At 41.1% G+C, this 22,384-nt stretch overlaps 1 protein-coding gene across 5 annotated transcripts; it reads left to right on the top strand.

Annotated features, from left to right (window-relative positions):
* The first annotated feature begins 920 nt into the window (after positions 1–920).
* On the top strand, positions 921–20,474 carry LOC148687530 (kalirin-like). Of its 5 annotated transcripts, none has more exons than XM_088652422.1 (11): positions 921–1,149; positions 5,795–5,854; positions 10,238–10,265; positions 11,278–11,449; positions 12,422–12,543; positions 13,677–13,808; positions 16,052–16,216; positions 16,614–16,692; positions 16,844–17,044; positions 17,457–17,595; positions 19,037–20,474. In XM_088652422.1, exons 1-11 carry the CDS (start codon positions 1,054–1,056, stop codon positions 19,580–19,582), a joined length of 1,740 nt encoding a protein of 579 aa, XP_088508548.1. In that variant the 5' UTR covers positions 921–1,053; the 3' UTR covers positions 19,583–20,474. The 5 variants fall into 5 exon arrangements, with proteins under 5 accessions (XP_088508548.1, XP_088508555.1, XP_088508563.1 ...); XM_088652437.1 differs by lacking the exon at positions 921–1,149 and adding an exon at positions 5,089–5,227; XM_088652429.1 differs by lacking the exon at positions 5,795–5,854.
* Positions 20,475–22,384: the final 1,910 nt, after the last annotated feature.

Below are 22,384 nucleotides of genomic sequence, written 5' to 3'. Positions count from 1 at the left end.
TTTAAAAGATGTATGTGCGGATGCCCACCCTTCACATATTTTCCGCAGGAAACACTGGTGTTACAGCAGTGTTTTCCTGTGGCAGTTATGAAGTGCAGACCTGCCCTTTCTTGTAAGGTATGTTGTTACGTCTTCATAGCTGGGATCAGAGTCTAGACTTGCAGCATACATGCATACATACATACATACATACCAACCCAAGACAAATACAGCAGACAACTGGGCCATGGTTCTAGCTGTTTTGCTCTGTTTTTGAAAAGCAAGTTCTCACTAGGAGGGGGGATTCTCTGTTATAAAGTGACATGCAGTGGCGATCCAGTTAATGACTAAATAGTTTTCAGTATTGTTATTTGCTTTGATACATACGCTTTCCTGTTTCTGCTTCCCCATCCTAAAGAAAACATTTTGTGGCAAAGGTAGGATATGTGTTGGGACACAAAATGGGAATATAGAAACTTCATTTTCTGTTCCTTAGAGCAGAAAGACAAGCATTGCTACACTTAAGCAAAGAAGTTCCTGTTCCTTCAACATGGCTGTGTTTTATCAACTCAGCTGTACTATGATGTTTATCTCCTCTATCTAATAAAGTGGTTATTATCTAACTTCTGATGTTTGGGAGCTGGCACCGAACTATGGAATATACAAATGCTTTGCATTGCTCTGTAAGATATGCACAAAGACTTGATTTCTTTGATTTTTGCAATATTTTCACTTTAACTGGAAGAATTTACTTTGCCAACCCTTGCAGGTTATGAATAAGAAGTATGCTGTTATCTGCGGACCTGCAGCTATCTTACAGAAAATATCTTTTTTCAATTAGCAAGAATAAACAAAACATTTGTTCTATACTAGTTTGAAAACCTGACTTGAATGTTTGCACCCAACTAGGCATATTGCAAGTGGCTTCTCCCTTCTTAAGGGGGGGGCTGCAGGTATCAAGAACATGCGTGCTGATTGCTTTTCCACATCCCTTCCTCTTCCTACTAAGATACGCCATTTGATTGGTGCATTTTTTGGTACAACAGGAAGTCATGTTCATGGCATACCCTGCGCATGAGAAAGCGGGCAGAAAAGGAAAGCAGTGGCAAAACTGAAGCCAATGGCCTACGTAAACCCAAGGATATTCTGGGCAACAAAGTCTCTGTTAAAGTGAGTAAGGCCATCAGAAGCTGTGCGCTGCCTCCTGCTTCTCATCCTCACTCCCCCTGCAACATCCTCTATATGGACAGGGGGTGACATCTGGCTTTTTACTTTGTTTTGTTTTTCCCTTTTTGCTTTTTATATTTAATTTGTTTTACTTTTCGGTAGTAGTAGACATTTTGGCCGGATTTTGCATGCAAGATACAACACAGCTTTTTTCCCTCCTCACCACTGGCATCCAAAATGTAAGTAAATAGTTTCTGTGTGTGTGTGTGTGTGTTTGTTTGTGTGTGGTATTTAACTTCAAAAGTTTAATGCAACCATCAAAAGTGTACGCGCAGTTAAGATGTGCAGTTGAAGACCAAGTAGAGTCAAGCAAAATTTTCCCTTGGAGGGACCAAAAATCATGGCAGCCCAAACAAGGCAAGACTTGGCTATTAATAGATGAGGAACAATCTGCAACAAATGATCCATGAGCAGCAAAATGCCTTCAGGGGTTGGTAAGCAATGACAGTGCAGAACAGGCAACCTCTGTCAAAATGACCTGCTAGAAGTTTTGGTGGAGCTGTTTCATCCTTCTAGGGCTGCTTAGACACTGCCTAACACTGCTGTTTTTAAACTAGTTTAGCGGTTGCTGCGTTTCCAATACTACAGAGATTAATTTGTATGTTATAGATTTATCATGACTAAGACTGTTCATATTGAAGACTTCTATGATGCATTCAACAAATTCCTAGAAATTAAATTCCTAGAAATTAGGGATGAGGAAGAAAAACTGCACCTTTCCCCCCACCCAGTTCTGTAAGGGCAATGTTTACTTACTGCTCTGGTTCTTTCATGTGGCTTCTGACATCTTCTCCTGGAATTGTGCCTGCTGTATAGGAACAACCCAAATAACTTCCAGCTCTTCTGGCTAATCATTCCCCACCCCCCAAAAAAAGTGATTAGGAATATCCAGTTGTAATAATGAGTCATTTAGTTGGGAACTGTGATGCCTAGGGAGTGAGGGGACACCACTCTGAGTATTGTCTCTTTTTATTTGTTTTATTTAACAATATTTCTAGACTGCTTAAGCAAAAAAGAAAATTTCTAAGAAGTTTACATAAGACGGTCATAAATCCCACTTACGCCTGTTAGTCCTCAAAGTCATCGTGAGAATCACATCACTGGTTGTCATTTTCTAGCTGATTTGGCAAGGAGTATCCAGGGAATTTTTTGTCCACCATGGAATTGAATTCCACTCCCCGAAACCCAATTTCAATGCTTTTCCTCTTAATAGGCATAACTTACTGGAGACGGTGGAAGACACACAAGTCATGCAGTTGGCACAAAATTCCTGCCCTCCATAAACATGATCTGAAGAAATCTCAGTGCAATTTTTATAAAAGTGCCAGGAATGTTTGTGGAAGTGAAGCAGGAGTTTTGTAAGTGGCCCAACAGAGATGTATGTGCATTTTGCTTGCAGTGACACATTTTTTGAAAATTTCCATGAAGAAGTGGGGCATGGAATTAATTGTGAAATGCCAGCTTTACCTTCTCGCCCACCACTACACCATTGTTTTATGGGGTTGACATAACAGCTTTATGCCAAGCAACCTTCTCATGGGCAAAGGCTGCAAAATGTTCATGTAGCAAATTCATTGTGAGATCTGCAATGTAGTTTCATGAAACTCTTGGGGATGAAATGTGCAAGGCAACTATGATAAGCTTGCAACCCTTAATGAATATAACAGCATATGACAAAAAGGTCCACCCCAAACCACCTTGATCTGTGATGAGGCAGTCTGATCTGTGACTTCCAGCAGAATGACAAACTGCTAGCCTTAGTGATGACCTGAGTTGTTGCACAGTAAACATTGCCAATTCACCCTTTGCCACCCTAGACCAGTGTCTCCCAACCTTTTTCCAATTGTGGCCCCCTAGGCACTAGCTGTGGTGTGATCAGTTGTTGTGGATCACCCTCATAATATTGTGGGCTCTTCTGTCACTAACTTCCAACAACTATTTTGATCAGGCTCTTAAGCCTCAGTCCATCAAAGCACTTGGTCTCTAATGAACTACTGAATTCCGTGGGGCTCAGGAAATCAGAAAGTTGTTTGTGGTTTTTTTCCAAATATGGTGAGGAGCCAGCCACTTTTTTCATGTCCTTAGGCTGTTCCAGATCCCTGCTGATGCCACTCAGCCAGCATTTGTCAGGGCTACTAATACACTGTCATTTTTATTTGTAAGGTTTTTCTCAAGTTTTCATTCTGGTTGTGTGATTTGTCACATACAGTGTTTGGATAATATGGAAGAGTGCCTAAACCTAGAATCCACCCCAGGTCCTTCCTGCTCCCTTTAGAACTTTATCAAATGGACTAAGTCTACATTCTGTGACTCATGCGATAGAAAATCTTCAGGCAAATAATTTGGTTTCCATTCAAATTAATGGTGTTTCTGGAATACCAATGACCATACAGAAGTGTTTTTGTTGAATTGGGGTTTAAATTGAACTAACTGTGGTGTTGGCAGTATAAAATATGCATGCATTCTAACAACAATGTTTGCATTTTTGTGTTAATATGCTTGTGTTTGTCCGTGTCTATACAGCAGTGCTAACTTCAATGAGCCTGCTTGATGCCTTCATCTGCTTACCCTAGCTGATGTAAAGGAAGATAGGGCTCATATAACTTTAACAGATGCATACGAGCTGCAATTCTAGCAGGTGCAGCTTTTTCCCACTTCTGCCACGACCAGCTGCACCTGCTAAAATTCTTCTGTATAGCTGCTATATTTATTTAAAACTTTTCATAGCATTCTTTACTCATAAAAATTTCAGGGCATTGCACCATCAAGATAGACATAAAATGCAACAATAAAATCAGAATAGAGAGAGGCTTCATTCTTAAAACATGCACAAGATTAAATGCCAGGCTGAACAATAATATTTCAGCCTGGTGCCATCAATGTGGGCACCAGGCTAAGTCTCTATAACAAGATTACTCCATAGAGGGTATGCCAGTACCAAGAAGGTCCTTAATCACACACAGGTTGCAGTGAGAATTGGTGCTCCTTCAGGTTTGGGGGTCTTAAGATGTGTAGGGGTTTAAAAGTAAATACCAGCATATTTAATGTGGTGAATAGATCGCCACACACACGTAGACATCTGGCCATACTACCCAAAACTCTGACAGCTATATTCTGCATCTATACCAATCAAAACTTCCAAGTTGTCTTCAAGGGCACATGTAATGCAAGTTAGTAATGAAGCCAGGATGTTTCCAGAACAGGAATCATCTTGACCAGACTATTTAAGAAACAAAATAAAAAAATTCCTTCCAGTAGCACCTTAGAGACCAGCTAAGTTTGTCATTGCTATGAGCTTTTGTGTGTATGCACACTTATTCAGATACACTAAAACAGAAGTCCCCAGACCCTTATATATACTGAGAGGGTGGGGAGGGATATTAATTAGAAGGGTGGTGGGAATGGGTGATTGGCTGATAGGTGTGGTAAACCTGTAACCCTAACCCTGTAACTAAACTATTTAAGGTATATGAGCCTGGTTCTCTTTAAAAAGTGATATTTTTCTCTTGGTGCCAGTTTGGCATGGTAGAAATTAAACACACCTGTCACCTTGTTCTAGCTAAGGTTTGATACTACTCTTTTGATCAGGAATTGCATTATTGCATCCTTCCCTTCCACAGTCACTACAGGGCAGGCAGGGTGATCCACTTATATCTGCTTGCGGATTATCCTACAAAAGAATGGAAAACTTTGCTGTGGCAGCAGGGTGATCTCCCACATCCACCACTCAGAAGTGTGCCTGCAGTGCCTGTTATGTGGTGATGCATACCATCAAACGAGTAATTTGATCTATCAGCAGTGATAAGACCAATAAGCAGTTGGGATAGGATGCCTGGACTGAGTCTGACCACACACACCTCAAATCAATAGGCAATTGGTATTGTAAGGAGCGGTGCAGGAGGGGGTATCTTTGAGTGCAGCCGTAAGTGGGCTACCTTCTGCTGTGCTCTAATGTTTCTTTGGATTTGGGCCAAGGAGCACAAAAAAAAGAAACAAAGAAAATGCCGTTTGGATTTTTAAGGTGGGTGCTTAAATTTAAAATTATGTACTTGCACAGATTGCATTTATGTTTAAGCTGACTGAAGTATATGGATCATGTACATTTTTAAAGGATTGACATTTGATAGGCTGAATGGTCAAACACCTGAAAATGTATTTTAAAAAAATCCAAGGAGATTGAACTCTTTTGGCTCCACCTGACAATTTATTTCAACTTGAGTTCATTGGGAGGATATAGATCTCAGCACTAGAACAGAATGTTAAGAGTTTGGTGAATGCTCTCCATGTTGTGGATGTTTTAAAGGCCTTGCAAAATGGGGGGTGGGAGTGGGCTGGTATAGCAGAGGTAGTTCCTCATACTCCTGCTTCCATTAAACCCTTTGATTTTTTTTCCCCTTGAATGATTTCAAGATTACTACACCTTTTTTCTTCTTTTCCTGCTTGCCACTTAGTGCCTCTTTGTTTGGAAAGCATGTTAGTTGCACAGTGCACATTGCTAAGTTGCTCTCACCTGCTTCTGCTGATCTTGTGCCACTTAATCTCTATCCCCATTGTAACTTTGTTCTCTTTCCTCCATGCTGCCAAAAAGGAGACAAACAGTTCAGAGGAGTCAGAATGTGATGACCTTGATCCCAACACTAGCATGGAGGTAGACAATAACCCTTTTGCACCTTCCCCTCCCCCCCACCTTGCACCTTTTTCTATCCCCCCCCACACACACACACCAGAATTTCTGCATGTGTAGTGGAATGCACTTGGGGCTGACTGTACTGATAGGCAGAATGCCATCTCAGATAGCAGATCTAGGGCGGTGTTAAAGGGCAACAAACTATCACTGATCTAATTTGTTTAAAACCTTTTAACTGCCCTTTATACAGTGGTACCTCTACTTACGAATTTAATCGTTCAGAATGCACATTCATAAGTCGAAAAAAATGTAAGTCGAATCCCATAGGAATGCATTGGGAGAAAAAATTCGTAAGTAGAAACAACCCTATCTAAACCGCATCCAAGATGGCGGACGGAGCTCCATTCGTAAGTAGAAACATTCGTAAGTAGAGTTATTCGTAAGTAGAGGTACCACTGTATTCTGCACATGAGGTGTCAGATTGGCTTGGGCTAATCCTTACTGTACTATACTGTAAATGTGTGTCTTGTATGCACCAGTGTGTTTTGGACTGCCTACAATGCTGGTTTTCCATTCCTTGGAGAAGAGTATACTGTACATGAAAATAAAAAAAACCAACACCTACCATTGGCGATCACTTGAATATGCCCTTAATCATTACTGATGAGAAATTGCCGTGCTTTGACCGATATTAGCAACTGTCCATGGTCAGCTGCTGTCCATTGGTACTACTGAAGTGCATTTACCAGTAAGATCTGGGCAATTTCAGATTCCATTTATTACAAGGTGGGGAACCTGTGGTCCTCCAGCTGTTAGATCTGCAACTCCCATCAGCTCCACCCAGCATGGCTAATGGTCAGGGATGATGGAAGTTGTAGTCTGACAAGAGTTGAAGAACCATTGGTGCCCCATCCCTGGTTGCAGTGAAACATGCCTTGCAGACTTCAGCTGTAAGACAAACTTGATACAACAAATAAAAAAATGTCCAGTAGCACATTAGAGACCAACTAATACAGCAAGATACAACAAGGCAGTGAATTCCTACCTTCCAACTTCCTTCTTTTATTTGCTTTTGGCTAAACAGTGCTATGTTGATACCACTGTACTTGCTGTGCCTTTGTAATTATAGTTTATTTTCAAATTCTTTTAATAGAATATCCATTGTTGGCCTCACTGCTTTGTTTATATGAACACAAAACCTAGGGACAAAGGAAGAGGAAGCCCAGAAGAAAATGAGATACAGCAATATTTTTGTATGGAAGGAGTCAGGGACAAGGTCTCGTAATCTAAAAGGCCAGCAACACTGGGCCTTACACAGGCTCATTTCATGTGCTCCCCCATATATTATGTTATTGTCATGAAAAAGGAGCATATCCCTTTCTCCTCGTGACAGTTTATGAAACGTTTGTCCCTCTGCGAAGGCGGCCTTCTGCCATCTGCCTTGCCCTAGCAATGGTACTCTGTCAACTTGCAAAATGTTACAGTGCTGTTTTGAACTCCCAAGCAAGTTGGCTACTTATCCATTGACAGAAGAAGACACAGATGTATGTGCTAATTTATGTATGTGCTAATTTATATGTATCTGTGCAAATATAGGGCAGTATAGAAATATAATAAATAAAAATAGAGACAGTTACTGTGATTTAAATAGAAATTTAATCCATCTCATCATAGTGTGGAAGACTTTGGCCAAGTGATCTATATGCCTTCTCAATTTGCTGTCCAGATATTCACTGTTGATGGATAACTTCATGGGCCCTGATGGGGCTTCATGGGCCACTTGGGGCTTTTTATCTTGAAACTGGACTTCAAGTAGAGGCCTGTCCTCTGTAAAGTACGGTAGGACACGTTGCCACCCAGCTCCCAAAGTAGACTTGCAGTATCCCAGTGCTTCAGTTTGTTCTGTAATACTCCATTCATCTGGTTTACCATGTCGTGTCCAGTAATCCTGCCTAATACTTACAGTGTCAAGCCATCTTCCAAGCAGCTGGCTTCGACCGCTCACAGTTCCACACTCTCCCTGCTTTGACTGATTAGTAAAAGGCTTCATCCATCCATCTTTGTTTGTTCTTCCTCAGTTCCTTCTCATGAAAGGTGTGTATATATAGCAAAGGCACACACTTACCTCTGTCTGTCTGCTAGTCATTAATTAGACTCCAAAGCAGAATCTTGAGGCAGACTCTTTGGGTAGGTTAAGAACAAAATTGTTACTATATACCTCTTCCCTTCTCTAAGCTTGTCCTTAATAGGTTCCCTCTGCTTTTCACAACACAACCAACCAGCTGGATTTCCTGATTAAAAAATGCAGCTGCTCTTGGCTCTGAATGGTGCTGTCAAGAGCAGAGAGTCGGTAAGGGGTGACATTTGACAGGAAACTGGCTTAGAGGTCCCTATAGGCTGCTTGGACAATTGGAATGTTTGTACTTAATGCTCCTCTATAGCACTTCTAACAGTTACGGCTTCCCCCCCCCAAAAAAAAAAATTACTGGGAACTGTAGTTTACCCACCACAGCCCTACACTCCTCAGCACCCTTAACAAATGACAGACCCCAAGATTCTTTGGGAGAAGTTGTGTGTTTTAAATGTACAGGCAGACTGTACTGTGCGACAATCAGAAAGCCTTGATACAAGGTCCCTTCAGCCAGCATTGTTTATGCCTGGTTAGAGTATCATTCTATGCCCTTCAGGAAGTTGTTAGACTCTGACTCCCAACAGCCCCAGCCAGCATGGCCAGGCATCAGGGATGATTGCTATTTGGAAGTCCAGCAACATTTTGATAGCCACGTGTTTCCCATTCTTGATTTATGTCTTCTGGTTTTTCACAAAGGACAATAATGTTACAAGAAAGGTAGCTTATAATTATTTCAGTTTGTTTCACAAGCTCATTTGGAAGTGCAATTCACATTTTAAAGATGTATGCCAGTTAGGATAACACCCCACCCCACCACACCCCCGAGAAATGCTCCAAACTTTTAATGGCTAGTTGATAGGTGACACAGTAACTGCTATATTCTCCATGAGCAGAACTCAGGCTGGCAAAAGGCAGAAAAAGAAAAGCTGGACATGAGATAGATTCTGAAAAGGCTTATTAGTGTGCAACTGAGCCACATCCAAATGGACTAGGAATTTGCCATGGCCACTTGCCCCGAAGATGCATTGTTAAAACCTTAAATGATGTGGAACCCTTTTTTGTCAGTCCTGGTTTCTGCATATTTAGGGTGCAGCTGCACTTTATAATTGTTGCAAGAAATGTGAATGTTGGGGGAAAGTAGTAAACATTTAAAATTCATCATTTTTAAACTGAAACTTTGAGTTATATGATTTGTCAAATTTCACTTTTGAAATTTGACTTTGAGAGGTTTCACTTGCTGGTAAATTTTAAGACACAAAATGCCAGCTCTATTCCTGCAGCAATTATAATGTGTAGTACTGCCTATAAACAAAAAAAACAAAAAAATCCTCCCATCTCAGCCTTATGTGAAATAATGATGTTCTTTGTTTTAAATATCCATTTGTGTTTGAGTGGTTGCAAAGCAGTTCATCGTTAATCCACGAATTTTGGTGCAAAGCTGCTCTCTGCTGCTGAAGCAAAGTATTGCTTACAGAGGCTGCTTTTTCTCCAAGTAAGAGTGGTAATGTTTTTCAGAAGTGTAACAAAGTGTAGTTTGACCATCACATTGGGCCTAAATGTATATAGTAGGAATGCTCTATAGTATTCTGAATGAATTTCAGAATATTTGCTCAAAATAACTAAATTTGCTTCAGTGTGTGAACACACAAATTCTAATTTTATTATGTCCCAACATTACTACTGTATTTGCAAATATTATTACAGTAGATTAAAATGATATTTTAAAAAGCTAAAACATTTTGATTTGACAGGTTAATAATCCTGTCTCATAACAACAGTTTTCTAAAGTCATCCCACAAAACTAAGGTTCAAATTTCACTTGAAACCCTTTATAACTCAAAGCTTCAAATTTTAATGTTGTGCATATTTAGAGCTTCATCTGTGGTGGTAATAATAATAATAATAATAATAATAATAATAATAATTAATAATAATATAATATATTTATACCCCACCCATCTGGCCGGGTTCCTCCCGCCACTCTGATGTGCCAGTGCTTGTCAGTGATGATCCCCCCCTCCCGATTTCCAGCCACATGCTGCTTCCGACTACAGTATTCTGTGTATGTCCAGGAAATTCCGGACAAATGGCAACCCTAGTTGTGTCTACATCAGAATGATGTGCAGTTTGTTACCAGAAAGCAGGGACAGTGACCCACCAACAGATGGGCCTGAGGGCAATGTGTTATGGGTCAAAGAGTCTAGAAGTGGGCAATGCCATTGTCCCATTAAAAAGACTTTTCTATTTCTTTTATGTATGTGTTCTTTTTCCAGATCATCAACCCAAACTTCATCCAGGAAGGTGAGTAAGGACAGAAAAATGTGGCAGGTTGTTCCCATGATCTAGCAAACCAAACATTGGGTTTAATCATCTTTGCCCAAACTAGTCCTGTGAAATCTTATCTGAGTAATTAGTCAAGAAAGAATGATGCCAAGCAAGTACCACCACAGTCCCAAGGAGTCTATTGCATGGTGAACCAGCCAGTTTGAATCCACATTCAAATTTTGTCTGGTAAATATGTGTGTGAGAGGGAGGGACAAGGGAGGAATGTGAGATATTCAGTATTCAATCATATTTCTATATTATGCTACTTGGATTAATATTTGGTTTCATATTGCATCTGTTCACAAAAAATGAACATATTTTATTTAAATAATTTATTTGAATGCAGTTTACTTTGGTTTATTCAATTTTTGTTTTGCTTTATTTATGCTTACACAGCAACAAAATACAAAAAAGAAAGTATTTACATCATTTGTTACAAATTACACCATTAACTAAAAAGGATAAAGTTATATAATTGACAATAAATCTTCTTGTAATTCATTGACTTCTCCATACTTCATTTCTAGTTTACTAACTTTTTGCATAAACCTATCTATTCATTTTACAGTAAAATATTATTTCTCCTGTATCTTTATTTCTTACTTGGTACAACTACCAAATACAATAAACATGATTTTAGTTATTCATGTTCTAGAACTTCCTTCAGAATTCTTTGCAATGCTCTGGAATTTCATGGGAGACAACGGGATGTAGGGTTTCCTCATGGATACTTTCCAGGTGTGAATATTTGTGTGTGAGAGTGCTGAGATTTTCAGGTTCCCAAGTTTCACGCAATAACAGATGCTTTTATTGCTTGATGCTTGGTTTTACAGGAGGTGTTGGGCAAGGTCTTTATAACAGCCCTTTATAAATAACCCTCAATACAACAGAGGCATCACTGAGGCACATTTTGTATTTTCAATGTCCTGTGGTTAGTTTTATGTTTTCAGTGAACATTATGTCTCTATACATGTGGCCTTTGCTGCAGTTGCTCCAGAGTTTCTCGTGCCCTTAGTGGACATCACCTGCTTGCTTGGTGACACGGTAATGTTGCAGTGCAAAGTCTGTGGGCGACCAAAGCCAACCATAACCTGGAAAGGACCAGATCAGAACATCCTTGACAATGACAACAGCACAGCTGCATATGCAGTTTCCTCCTGGTATGTTCATATTTTGCATAGGGTGTTGGGATGGCACAAATGTAGCAGTTGCACGCCTAGAAAATGTGGTGCATTAAAAGTGTTTGAATCCAGCTAACGACCCTATATGTCCAAATATGTTAGGAGAGCCAGTTTAGGACACTGAAATTTGAAAAAAATAATGGTAATAATAATGTAGGCATATGGTTGGTGAATGTGGGAACAGGCTGCTGAACTAAATGGGTCTTTGGACTGATGAAGCAAGACTTTTCTTATCATTCCTCCGCAAATGAGGAATTGAGCAAATTTATGGAGGATAAGGCTGTCAAGAGGTACAAAGGCATGCATGTGGTGTGAGTACTTTTATCCATGAAATAAATCACAGGGTACAACCACAGAATTGTTCCATACTGTTTCCATGTGACATTTTCATGCATCTTAAAGTATGTGGCTGCAAGCATTTTCTAGAAGAGAAGCAAGGGAAGTAGTTCTTGGGTAGCCCTCTCGGCAGGCCAAAAGGAAATATTGATGTTCTCTGTGGGATACCCCTATTGCCTTTATAATGGGTTTTCCTGGCACCGCAGCAACCTCTTAACATTTATGCTGACTCCGGGAGAGACAGGCAGTGAAAGTTTAAGTGATAGTATTAGAAGAAGCAGAGGACCACAATAACAGCCCACACTGATTTTTTATTATAAATAGAACCACTTTCTACCTGGTGCTGAACTGTGCCATTCTTATGGGCCTCTAAATCATTAATCATTAACACAGTGAGCTGGATCCATTACTACTTTCTTCCTCCTCTCCTTGTAAGTCATCTGCACCCACAAAACTGCATGATACAAAGGGCTCTACTGTACTTGTCTGCTATCCACTGAGACTTGTTTTCTGTCGGTTGAAATGGATTGGCAGCAGCTTACCACTGGAAGCTGAGCCAGTGTAAAATGCTTAGCAGAGTAACAGATTTAAACACTGACATCTGCACCTCTCCAGTGATTCAGGTGAAATCACTCTGAAGATCTGTAATGTGATGCCTCAAGACAGCGGTATTTATACTTGTGTGGCAACAAATGAACTTGGAACAGTGTCCACTTCAGCTACAATCAAAGTACAAGGTAATGGATTCCTTGCTGGATTATATTCTGTTTGCAATGGTGGAAGACATGGTTTGCAGAGCAGGGGCTTTTTGTATGTTTGCTCAGCCAAAGCTTCCATTGGTTTTAATCATGGTGCAATCAGCTTTTGAAATGGTTTAATGGTACATGGGCCTGTATACCACTTCAAAATGCAAGTGAGGAACCCACACATGTCAAAACCTGTGGAAAGCTGACATGCTAGGCTTTTGCAGACCAGGTTGGTTGTGTATGTGTATGGTATTCAAATGGGTGATTCCTCACTTGCATTTGAAGTACTGCATGCACTTGGTGTATTACTTTCTACATAGGAAATATTAAGTACATGGGAAATAACCAGTTCTCCCCTCCACATGCCCCCACCACTATAAATTCATCTCTTCCCCTTCTTCCTCTCTCTAACATATATATATATACACACAATCCTAGAGGGTGAGCAGCATACTTCCCCACCCCACCCCCTAAACATGTATATCAGCTCTCATGTGTACTATTATTTGCAAGAAAAGCTTCGACAACAAAGTTAATTGCCCATAATTTTGGTATATGTATAGCTTGGCCCATTGTCACCAGTGAGTGCTTAATGGTGATACTTGGATTAGGTTAATTGCAGGTTTTATGGGAGCAAAGACTTAGGAATTAGGGCTACAATTTTGGGAGGAGTGGAGATAGCGCCCCAGCCCCAACCATTTCCCCACCTCTCCAATCTGCCATTTATCCAGCAGAGTAAAGCATACAAGTACAGGATCATATTCTAGATCTCTGGCAGTCTCTAATACTGTACCCTGTTTTCCCGAAAATAAGCCATACCCCCAAAATAAGATATAGTGATAGGCGCAGTTCCGGAGGGCACCAAGGAAGAGGCGAGGCTGGACGCGTAATAAAAATAAGACATCCCCTGAAAATAAGCCATAGTGTGTCTTCTTGAGGAAAAATAAATATAAGACAGTGTCTTATTTTCGGGGAAACACGGTAGTTGTGTCCTAATACATGTCCATCAGTTCTGCTGTACCCATGATTGCTCTAGGAAACTTTCTCTCTGTGTGTTTTAATAAAACCTCTTTCGCGTGCTTTGCAATGCAACTCCTGATTTTGCTTCCTTGCCTACACCCCAGGTGTCCCTGCAGCCCCAAATCGCCCTATTGCTCAGGAAAGAAGCTGCACCTCGGTGATTCTTCGCTGGCTGCCTCCATCCAGTACAGGGAACTGCACCATTTCAGGTTACACAGTGGAGTACAGAGAAGAAGGTATATGCTTAAACATTCCATACTCACAGTACACCTTTGGTCTGCAACTCATTGTAATAGGATGGTCCAAGTTGTTGTGCGGAGCTGCTAGGCTGAACTAATAGGCTTCAGTGCCTTTTAATTTGGGGTGTTGCCTATGCTGCCTCTTTCTGCTAGGGTTGTCTGGTGCAACTGGGAGGTTGTGAGCAAGTTAGCAGCAGTGGCTTCGCCATTGCCTTTCCCTCTCATCTGCAACTGGGACAAGTCATGTCCTGCGGCAGGCAGGAGAATACAGGTGAATAGAACTGGCTCAAGGTTTTGGGAGCCCTTAGGCAAGAAGCCCTAGTGACCTCTTTCCTCCTCCCTGCTTCTACCCATTTGCATATTCTCTCTTTCTCTGCCAGCCAGTGAGTAGGCAGTGGCAACTGCTGCTCTTTCCCTTCACTCCCATGGCTTCTTTGCACTGCCTGCTGTGTGCCAGTGGGAGAGAGCAGGCCAATGGGTGGCAATGGCAAGAGAAGCAGCAGCAGGGCCAGGTTTTTCTGCTGGCCAGCAGTGGGCCTAACCATGGGCCTCAGAGGATGCAACGGCAAGTGGAGCAAGGGAGCACCAGTTTTACATGGGGTTGCCAGCTTATTTAAGTGAAAGGCGAAACCCATGGACTTGATCTGGCAAGCCTGTTTTCAGTTGTCCTGGCTCTCGCAGTCAGATGTGAAGGTTTCTTCAACTGGTGGTGATCACCAAACTGGTCCATACACCTGATAAAGACCAGTGCAAAATGCATGACCAGCATGCTGCAATAAGCTGGGGGAAGGAATCTCAGGCCCATGGACCAAATGCAGCCCTCCAGGCCTTTCTATCTAGCCCTCAAGCAAGACTCCTAGGCAGCACACCTCACTGCCCCTGCTTCCTGCCTCTCTCGGTTTTTGTTTTGTTTGCCTGGCTACAATGCATTATTGAACTCTGAGAATGCCTCTTGCTTGCCGGGATGGAGGACAGAAAGGAATGTTTGCATGTGTGTAGAAACTAGTCTGCTGTACATTTTACATTTAATGTTTCTTCCCACTTCTGCCTCTGGCCCTGCCCACCACTGGTATTTGGCCGCCAGAAGATTGCCCAGAAGAGAATGCAGGGCCATCCTTCCTATTAGGCTTACTGGCGCGGTGCGCCAGGGTGCCCGCCCAGCAGGAGGCACATCAAGGAGGCACACGGAGCTGCCCCGGGCCTCCGCCTCGCGCGCTCCACTCCTTTCCCGGTAGCGGTGGCTGAAGCGAGGCGGCAGCAGCGGAAGCGGAGCTGCCTCCGTCAGGAGAAACATGAACCTGGACCTGGGCTACCTTCCACCCACACTCCTTCAATTCACAGCGAGCACAGACAGCGCTGCCCCACAATGTTCCGCGGCAGTCCAGGTCCAGGTTTCCCTCGACGTTCGCTGCCGCTGCTGCCATCGTGCTTCAGCCGAGTAGGCGGAGGCGGAGCACAGCTGGCAGCGTCCCTGCCTGTCGCACCCTGTCCGCTGCGCCTGGCCCTGCAGGGATCATTGCACCACGGTGCCCGGAACACCTAAGATGGCCCTGAGAGAATGGGTAGTAATTTGAAGCTCTTTACAGCTGGGTCTGAAGTGGTAACACAGACCATACCGCTTCAGTCTACAGATGAAGAAGAGTGTTACTGAATCCTTTCCTGTGCAAATTTTATTTATTTGTGTATTTATTCAACTCCCTACCAATAGAAAATAAAATTCTAATGATTTTCTCATGGCACTAGTTTTCCACTTGGAATGATTTTGTAATATGGTGTTCAAAAATAATGTCCCTTACCTCTAATCCAGGCATAGGCAACCTTGGCTCTCCAGATGTTTTGTAACTACAACTCCCATGATCCCTGACCACTGGCCCTGTTAGCTAGGGATCATGGGAGTTGTAGTTGCAAAACATCTGGAGAGCCAAGGTTGCCTATGCCTGCTCTGGTCTAATATGGTATAGACCATTCTACAACATCACACTGCTGCATGTTTAAATCAGGCAACAAAAGAAGACAAAGTGGTTGCTACTTTTCTTTGCTCTTTTTTTAGCACAGGTGACTTCTAAAAGAATCTGTATTTCTTTTCTTTTGTTATCAATTAGGGCTGGATTAAAACTTAGTCTCAGTGTTGTGGGGTGGAGGGGGAAAGTCAGTAAGGCACAGCATCCTCCCTTCTCTAAAATCTATAGTCATATTCTTTTTAAAAATGTTATCTTAATCTCTCTCTGCATAACCCGTAGGCTCACAGGTCTGGCAGCAGTCTGTTGCCTCTACCTTGGACACCTACCTCGTTATTGAAGATCTCACACCTGGATGCCAATATCAGTTCCGAGTCAGCGCCAGCAACCCCTGGGGAATCAGTTTGCCCAGCGAGGCCTCTGAGTTTGTGAAACTTCCAGAATACGGTGAGAACTTGGTCAAAAAGGGAAGGATACTAATTTACAGAGGGAATAATATTAGAACTGGTTGGTCAGAGTTCTGCTTCAAATGCTAAAGTTTGTGTGATTATCAAGCTTCTTGTTGGCATTTTGTAGTCAACTATAGATATCTGAGGGCAACATATATATGATCGTGTCTTTTCTGATCAGCATACATGTATTTAGATCAGCTGTTTTGTTTTGTTTTGAAGGCGTAATCTTTAGGATCCAGGTGCACACTCGGTGGCATGCCGTCTGCTTGCTTGTCAAGGCTCTCGCATGATTTTCTTTCTTTAAACTTCTCCCTTTGTATTACTGATGTGTAATAAATACTATAATTGGCATTGCAACCAACTCCATTTCCCCATCCCTTTGGGTTTCACAGATTCTGCAGCAGATGGAGCCACCGTGACCTGGAAAGAGAACTTTGATTTCGCCTACACAGAACTGAATGAGATTGGAAGGTGAATTATTTCACTAAATGAGATTGGAATCAATTATTTCACTAAAACACAATCAGGTGTTAAAAGTGTTTCTTTTAAGTTATCTGTTAAGGCAGTGAATGTATGATTTATGAATGACTAATACGGTACTTTTTATCATTTCTCCCCACAGAGGTCGATTTGCTGTTGTAAAGAAATGTATCCACAAAGCCACCAGGAAGGATGTTGCAGTGAAGTTCATCAATAAAAAAATGAAGAAGGAGGAGCAGGCAGCACACGAGGCAGCCATGTTGCAACATTTGCAGCACCCTCAGTATATCACTATTCATGACACCTATGAGTCACCTTCCTCCTATATCTTAATTTTAGAACTGTAAGTCTTTTGATGGAAGCTAAGCTTCTTGTTTGTTATACTGAGGGAATCCTCCATCTTTGCAATCACACATTTCATGATTGTAATGAAAACGGTTTCATTTCCCCATGAAAAGAACAATATTTCAGATGACTGTGAGAGTCAGATTACCCGATCTAGTGTATATGTGCATCTAGTGTATATGTGCATTGGGTGGGCATAATAAGTCAGTGTGAAATAGCATGCACTTAAATAAAGACTCCTATATTTAAAATGAGATAGCCCTTATTACACTCCAATATATAAGCATTTTATTTATTGCTTTTTAAAAATGCCACTTCCATTATAAGTTGTAGTTGCATGTTTAAAGTATTAGCAAGGGTTTGTGATTATGCTAGATTTCTTTTCACAGTGCATAATTGTTGGCTTTTAGGATGGATGATGGCCGTCTCTTGGACTACTTAATGAATCATGATGAATTGATGGAGGAGAAAGTAGCTTTTTACATAAGAGACACAATGGAAGCCTTACAGTACCTTCACAACTGCCGAGTCGCTCATTTGGATATAAAGGTAGGAAGCTGGTGTATCTCTATTTATCATGGTGAATTCCAAGCATTCAATCTACTGTGTTCTAAATTCAGGTGAAGAGACAATCTACCTATAATGAAAACACTTAAAAGTACCTACTTTGTGTCACTAATCTGTCCTTCTTTCAACTACTTCATTAAAACCATATTTGTGACTCATGAAGGCATCTGGTCCAAATTTCAAAAAAAAAAATCCGAGCAGTTCTGAGAATTCACTTACAGGAAGTCATTTTTTTCTGCTTTAATATCTTGTCATTAACAAATGACATATAACCAGTGCTTTTTTTCTTTAAAAAAAACCCCAAACCTTTAGGAGTACGCTCATTTTGACTCAAGAAAATTACCATTTTATAGTTCAAATTGGGAAAAATAAATACAGTAAAGTACAAAACTTCACAAAAACTTCAGGGGTGTGCATACCCCTGCGTACCCTCAGAAAAAAAGAACTGCTTATAACTCACATACATCTTCAATGTTTTCCCACAAAGATCCCACATGCCAGTTATTTCCTTCCTTTCGCACAAAAGTTCCTTGTTGAAAAATGTGTAATTGGGGGTGTGGAGGGGGATGATGAGATCTCATTTCATTTGTCCGCATAACTTTGCTTATACCTTGATAGAGATGTAAACATAAAACTAATTTATATGTTGCATACATGAAGCTTAAATCCTTTCTTAGACTGGCTCAGAATGTTGTGAAAGATTGATACTTCAGCAACATACACACATGGGCAGTGCAACAGAGGCTTACTACTACTCAGGCATGAACTAATATCTACCGTACATAAATCTAAGATGTAAAATATTTTCTGTAAGGTTGTACGTGATGCTTGCCATTCACCCACCTCTACCTAGTGAGCATTTGTGGCCTGTACATCTTACAGGCTGGCCTCCTGTAGTGCCTTTTGTTTTAAACATCATTGTACTCCAGTGCAAGTGTCAAAATGTCTCTGTCCTTCAGCTGGTATCCATTGAAACCTTTCACTCAAGTTTGTGCATTGTGCATGGTGCTTTGCTGGGTGGTCAATCTAATTTGATAATTAAGGCTGCAATCCTCTATACATCAAAGTAAGGCCGATTGAACACAGTGGAACTTACTTCTGAGCAAATATTCATTGAAATGCTCTGTAAGTCCCAAAATGTAAAGCCTCCAAACTAGCCAAGCAAATACTTATGGTACTTCACTTGGGACATACCTGTGTGCCAGCACATACAAAACCTTCTTTTTTGTTGGTACATTTTTTTCCTTAAGAGGAAAAGCAAAAGAATGTATGATCTGAAAGACCACAGGAACCACATATGCACTGCCTTGGGTTCTGTGGTGGAAGGCAAGCAGGCTATAAATGTGATCAATGTTGGCTTAAACTGATTTATAATACAAAAGCAATGAACAATGGAACCTTTTTTTATCCTTGCTCTCCACAGCCAGAAAATTTGCTCATCGACTTGCGGATTCCGGTGCCTCGTGTTAAGCTAATAGACCTGGAAGATGCTGTTCAAATCACTGGCCATTACCATGTTCATCATCTCCTTGGAAACCCTGAATTTGCTGCTCCAGAAGTTATCCAAGGTGCTCCTGTTTCACTGGGCACAGATATTTGGAGCCTGGGTGTGCTCACCTATGTCATGCTGAGCGGTGTGTCCCCCTTTCTGGATGAAAGCAGGGAGGAGACTTGCATCAATGTGTGCCGAGTGGACTTCAGCTTTCCCAATGAGTACTTCTGTGATGTAAGCCATGCTGCCAGAGACTTCATCACTGTGATCCTTCAGGAAGACTTCAGGAGGAGGCCAACAGCAGCTACTTGTCTGCAGCACCCTTGGCTGCAGTTTCACAACGGCAGCTATTCCAAAATCCCACTGGATACCTCACGCCTATCCAGCTTCATTGAACGCCGCAAACACCAGTTTGATGTGCGGCCAATTCCCAATGTTAAGAGTTTCATAATGAGCAGGATGAACCCAGGAATATAATGCAATACAAGTACTTTGATTTGACACTGAAGCACCATGGCGTCTGAAAAGAGAGAAGGTGGAATCTCTCTCTTTATGTCTGTGTAAAGTATTCTAGTTGATGTGATGTCAAAGGAAGTATATGTACTTTTCCAGCAGTTGCATTATCTAACTGGTTAGAATTTGAGGCTTTCAGATGTTGCATATGCAACTCCTTGCGTGGCTTATCTTGCAAAAGATGTCAAATGATGTCATGTCAAATACAGATGAATATTTTAGAAAAATACATCATTTGAAAATGGTAACCAAAACACCATTGCCTTATTTTTGAAAGGCAGCCTTCTAAAAGACCTGGACACCCTTGCTGATCTTATTAAACTTTAACTCATGTATTTGAAAGGGAACGGAAAGTAAAGAAATAAAACTAGGCTGACCCTCCACAGTCAGCATTTCCTGAAAACAACAACACTGGACTGGATTCGAGATTTTGCAGAAATTGTTGCTCCTCAAGTCCTAATGAAGCTCTGTTTCACTAGGAGAATTCCACTTGTCTTCAATAAGAACTAACCTTGTGGCAGAATTGTTTTTTATGGCCCTTGTGCTATCATAATGTCAGCTTTGCCTGTAAAGTGACTTAGGTATGCCGTATTGGTCAGGATCATAGTATACCTTTGTCAAAAGTCCTTTGGATTCTCCAGCACTCACATATTCAAAGCTAACATACTGTAAAGTAGCAGTGTGCTACGGCTGAGATGGTAAATTCACTGGAACAAAAAATGTTTTGATGAAGCACAATGAGACATTTTTAAAATGAAATTTTTATAGCTCTTGTACAGACTTTTTTGTGAAACCTGTGTGTTGAGAAAAGGCTATGTTACAATAATTACTGTATCTGTAAACTAGATGTCAAAGACTTTTTCTATTGCAGGATGTTTGTTGAATTCTCATATAGTCTGTAAAATGAAAAGGAATCGTATTCCTTTTTCAGTTTTAAAAGTTGATCAGTTGTGAAATCAAGGCCAAAGTGTGGTAAACATAGTGGGTCCATTCTTGCAATTATTGCTTCAAAATTAGTCTTGATGTGTGAGACTGGTAGTTTACTGCATATTTGTACACACACATCTCTCTCCCTAGCTCCAGAATCCTAACATCTATGCTAGCATATTTGTTCCATCCCAAACTCTGGTGTTAAATAAGAATTCAAAAAAGACTATTAATATTAAAAGTCATTGTAATGGTCCATTATTGTGAACTAAACATGCCACTAATTTAATAGCCCCTTATAAATCATTAAAGTATTTTCAAACTTAAGAAGCTTTTGAATAATAGTTCCAAATTGCAGTTATCTCAAATTAATACTGTACTGTATTGTAAGACTAGTCCAGCTTTTTACACCAAGAGCAATTTAGTGCCAAGACAGTGACTGACCATATCCTAATCATTTAGAAAGCAATCAGCAATTCAAAGTTAACTTTTTCCTCTATCCCACCAACTAATCTTCTATAAACCCTGCAATGTGGCAATGGACCTAGTAATAATCAAAAGCGTGGTGAGCTCTCTCATTTTGCCTGTTCAGTTGGCATCCATTTGTTGAACACAATATACTAATAGTTCTGACACATCTTTTAGTCACTTGTGTCCTAAGCAGCTGTCAGGATTAGGTAACCTGGTAGCCAAGTGACAAAGGTTCTGTAGCCTCTCAGTGGCAGCTGACATATTAACCTGGAGTATTTTACTGTTTTCTCCTTTCTCTTGCCCACAACCCCAAACAGATCAAATCAGGAGCTGTAAATGTTCTTACTACAGTGAGAGTAATAAGAAAGGTGGTAAACACACTGATGTCTGGTGAATCAAGAAACAAGCCAACAAATCAGTACAGAAAAGGAGAAAGGTACTCGACTTAGATTTTGTGGCTAGAAAACGTGGTTCAACAAAGCAGAGGGCCTTTCCATAGGGAAAGAAGCTGATGTCCTTTAACTTTTCAATGAAGTGTTTTTCCCCCTGCTGTTTTTTAATCAAGAGGTTTGTTATACTATGAACATCAATGCAGTGATCATCCAACCCACTGTTATAGTAAGGAATATGGGGATAGGATCAACTCTTGAGGTTCCTTTTGGTTGGTACAATTTCCTCAAAGCACTGACAATTATCCAGAGGTGGAGCATATCGGCTCAGGTATAAACAACAGCCAATATCCAGCCCAAGTTACCCATGGCGGAATCCCACTGTAATCAATGGAAGATACTAGTCACAACTAAGTAGTCCCAGTGGCTTCAGTGTGACCTAGGCTAGCTACAATCCTATGCATACTTAATGGAAAGCTAGTTCTGCTGAACACAGTAGGTACTTCCTTCTGAGCATGGGCAGCCCAAAACATGTTGATGTCAGAGGCAAAGGGACAAGATGGTGTCTTTCCCTATTCTATGTACAAAAGCCAAGGAGACTTTAGCTCTATTGATGGGCCAGCATCCTCCACTGCACCTGAGTGCCGTGAGCTAGTTCAGAGATGCATTACAGGCCATGTGACACAAACAGCTCTATCTGCTTCCAGGCTTTCAGCATCTGTGCAAGGTGGCTTCTTCACGTTACATGGTAACAATTGAGCCAGCGCTGCTTCTGAATAAACATACGTAACATAGTGAGAACAGACTATATGTCATGGATCACTTCACTGGAACCAAGGCCAACCTCAGTAAAGCATCACAGCTTTTAGATTTGATAAAAGAAATAGATGTGGATCTTTGCCACATCTCCTTGCTCTTTCCAGCTGTGGTAGCTGCTAGCATAAAAAAATGCCTACCTACTTTCTTGTTCTGTTCTTCT

Source organism: Zootoca vivipara, chromosome 1 (assembly GCF_965207765.1).
Source record: "Zootoca vivipara chromosome 1, rZooViv2.hap1.1, whole genome shotgun sequence".
Lineage (NCBI taxonomy): Eukaryota > Metazoa > Chordata > Lepidosauria > Squamata > Lacertidae > Zootoca > Zootoca vivipara.
This window is presented reverse-complemented; position numbering and strand designations above follow the sequence as displayed.

Excerpts from the sequence above, each read along its gene's own strand:
- LOC148687530 (XM_088652416.1), top strand. The coding sequence starts at position 5,606 with ATGATTTCAAGATTACTACACCTTTTTTCTTCTTTTCCTGCTTGCCAC. Across the intron at positions 5,855-10,237 it reads ATCCCAACACTAGCATGGAG|ATCATCAACCCAAACTTCAT; the intron begins GTAGACAATAAC and ends TTCTTTTTCCAG. Across the intron at positions 16,693-16,843 it reads GAACTGAATGAGATTGGAAG|AGGTCGATTTGCTGTTGTAA; the intron begins GTGAATTATTTC and ends TTCTCCCCACAG.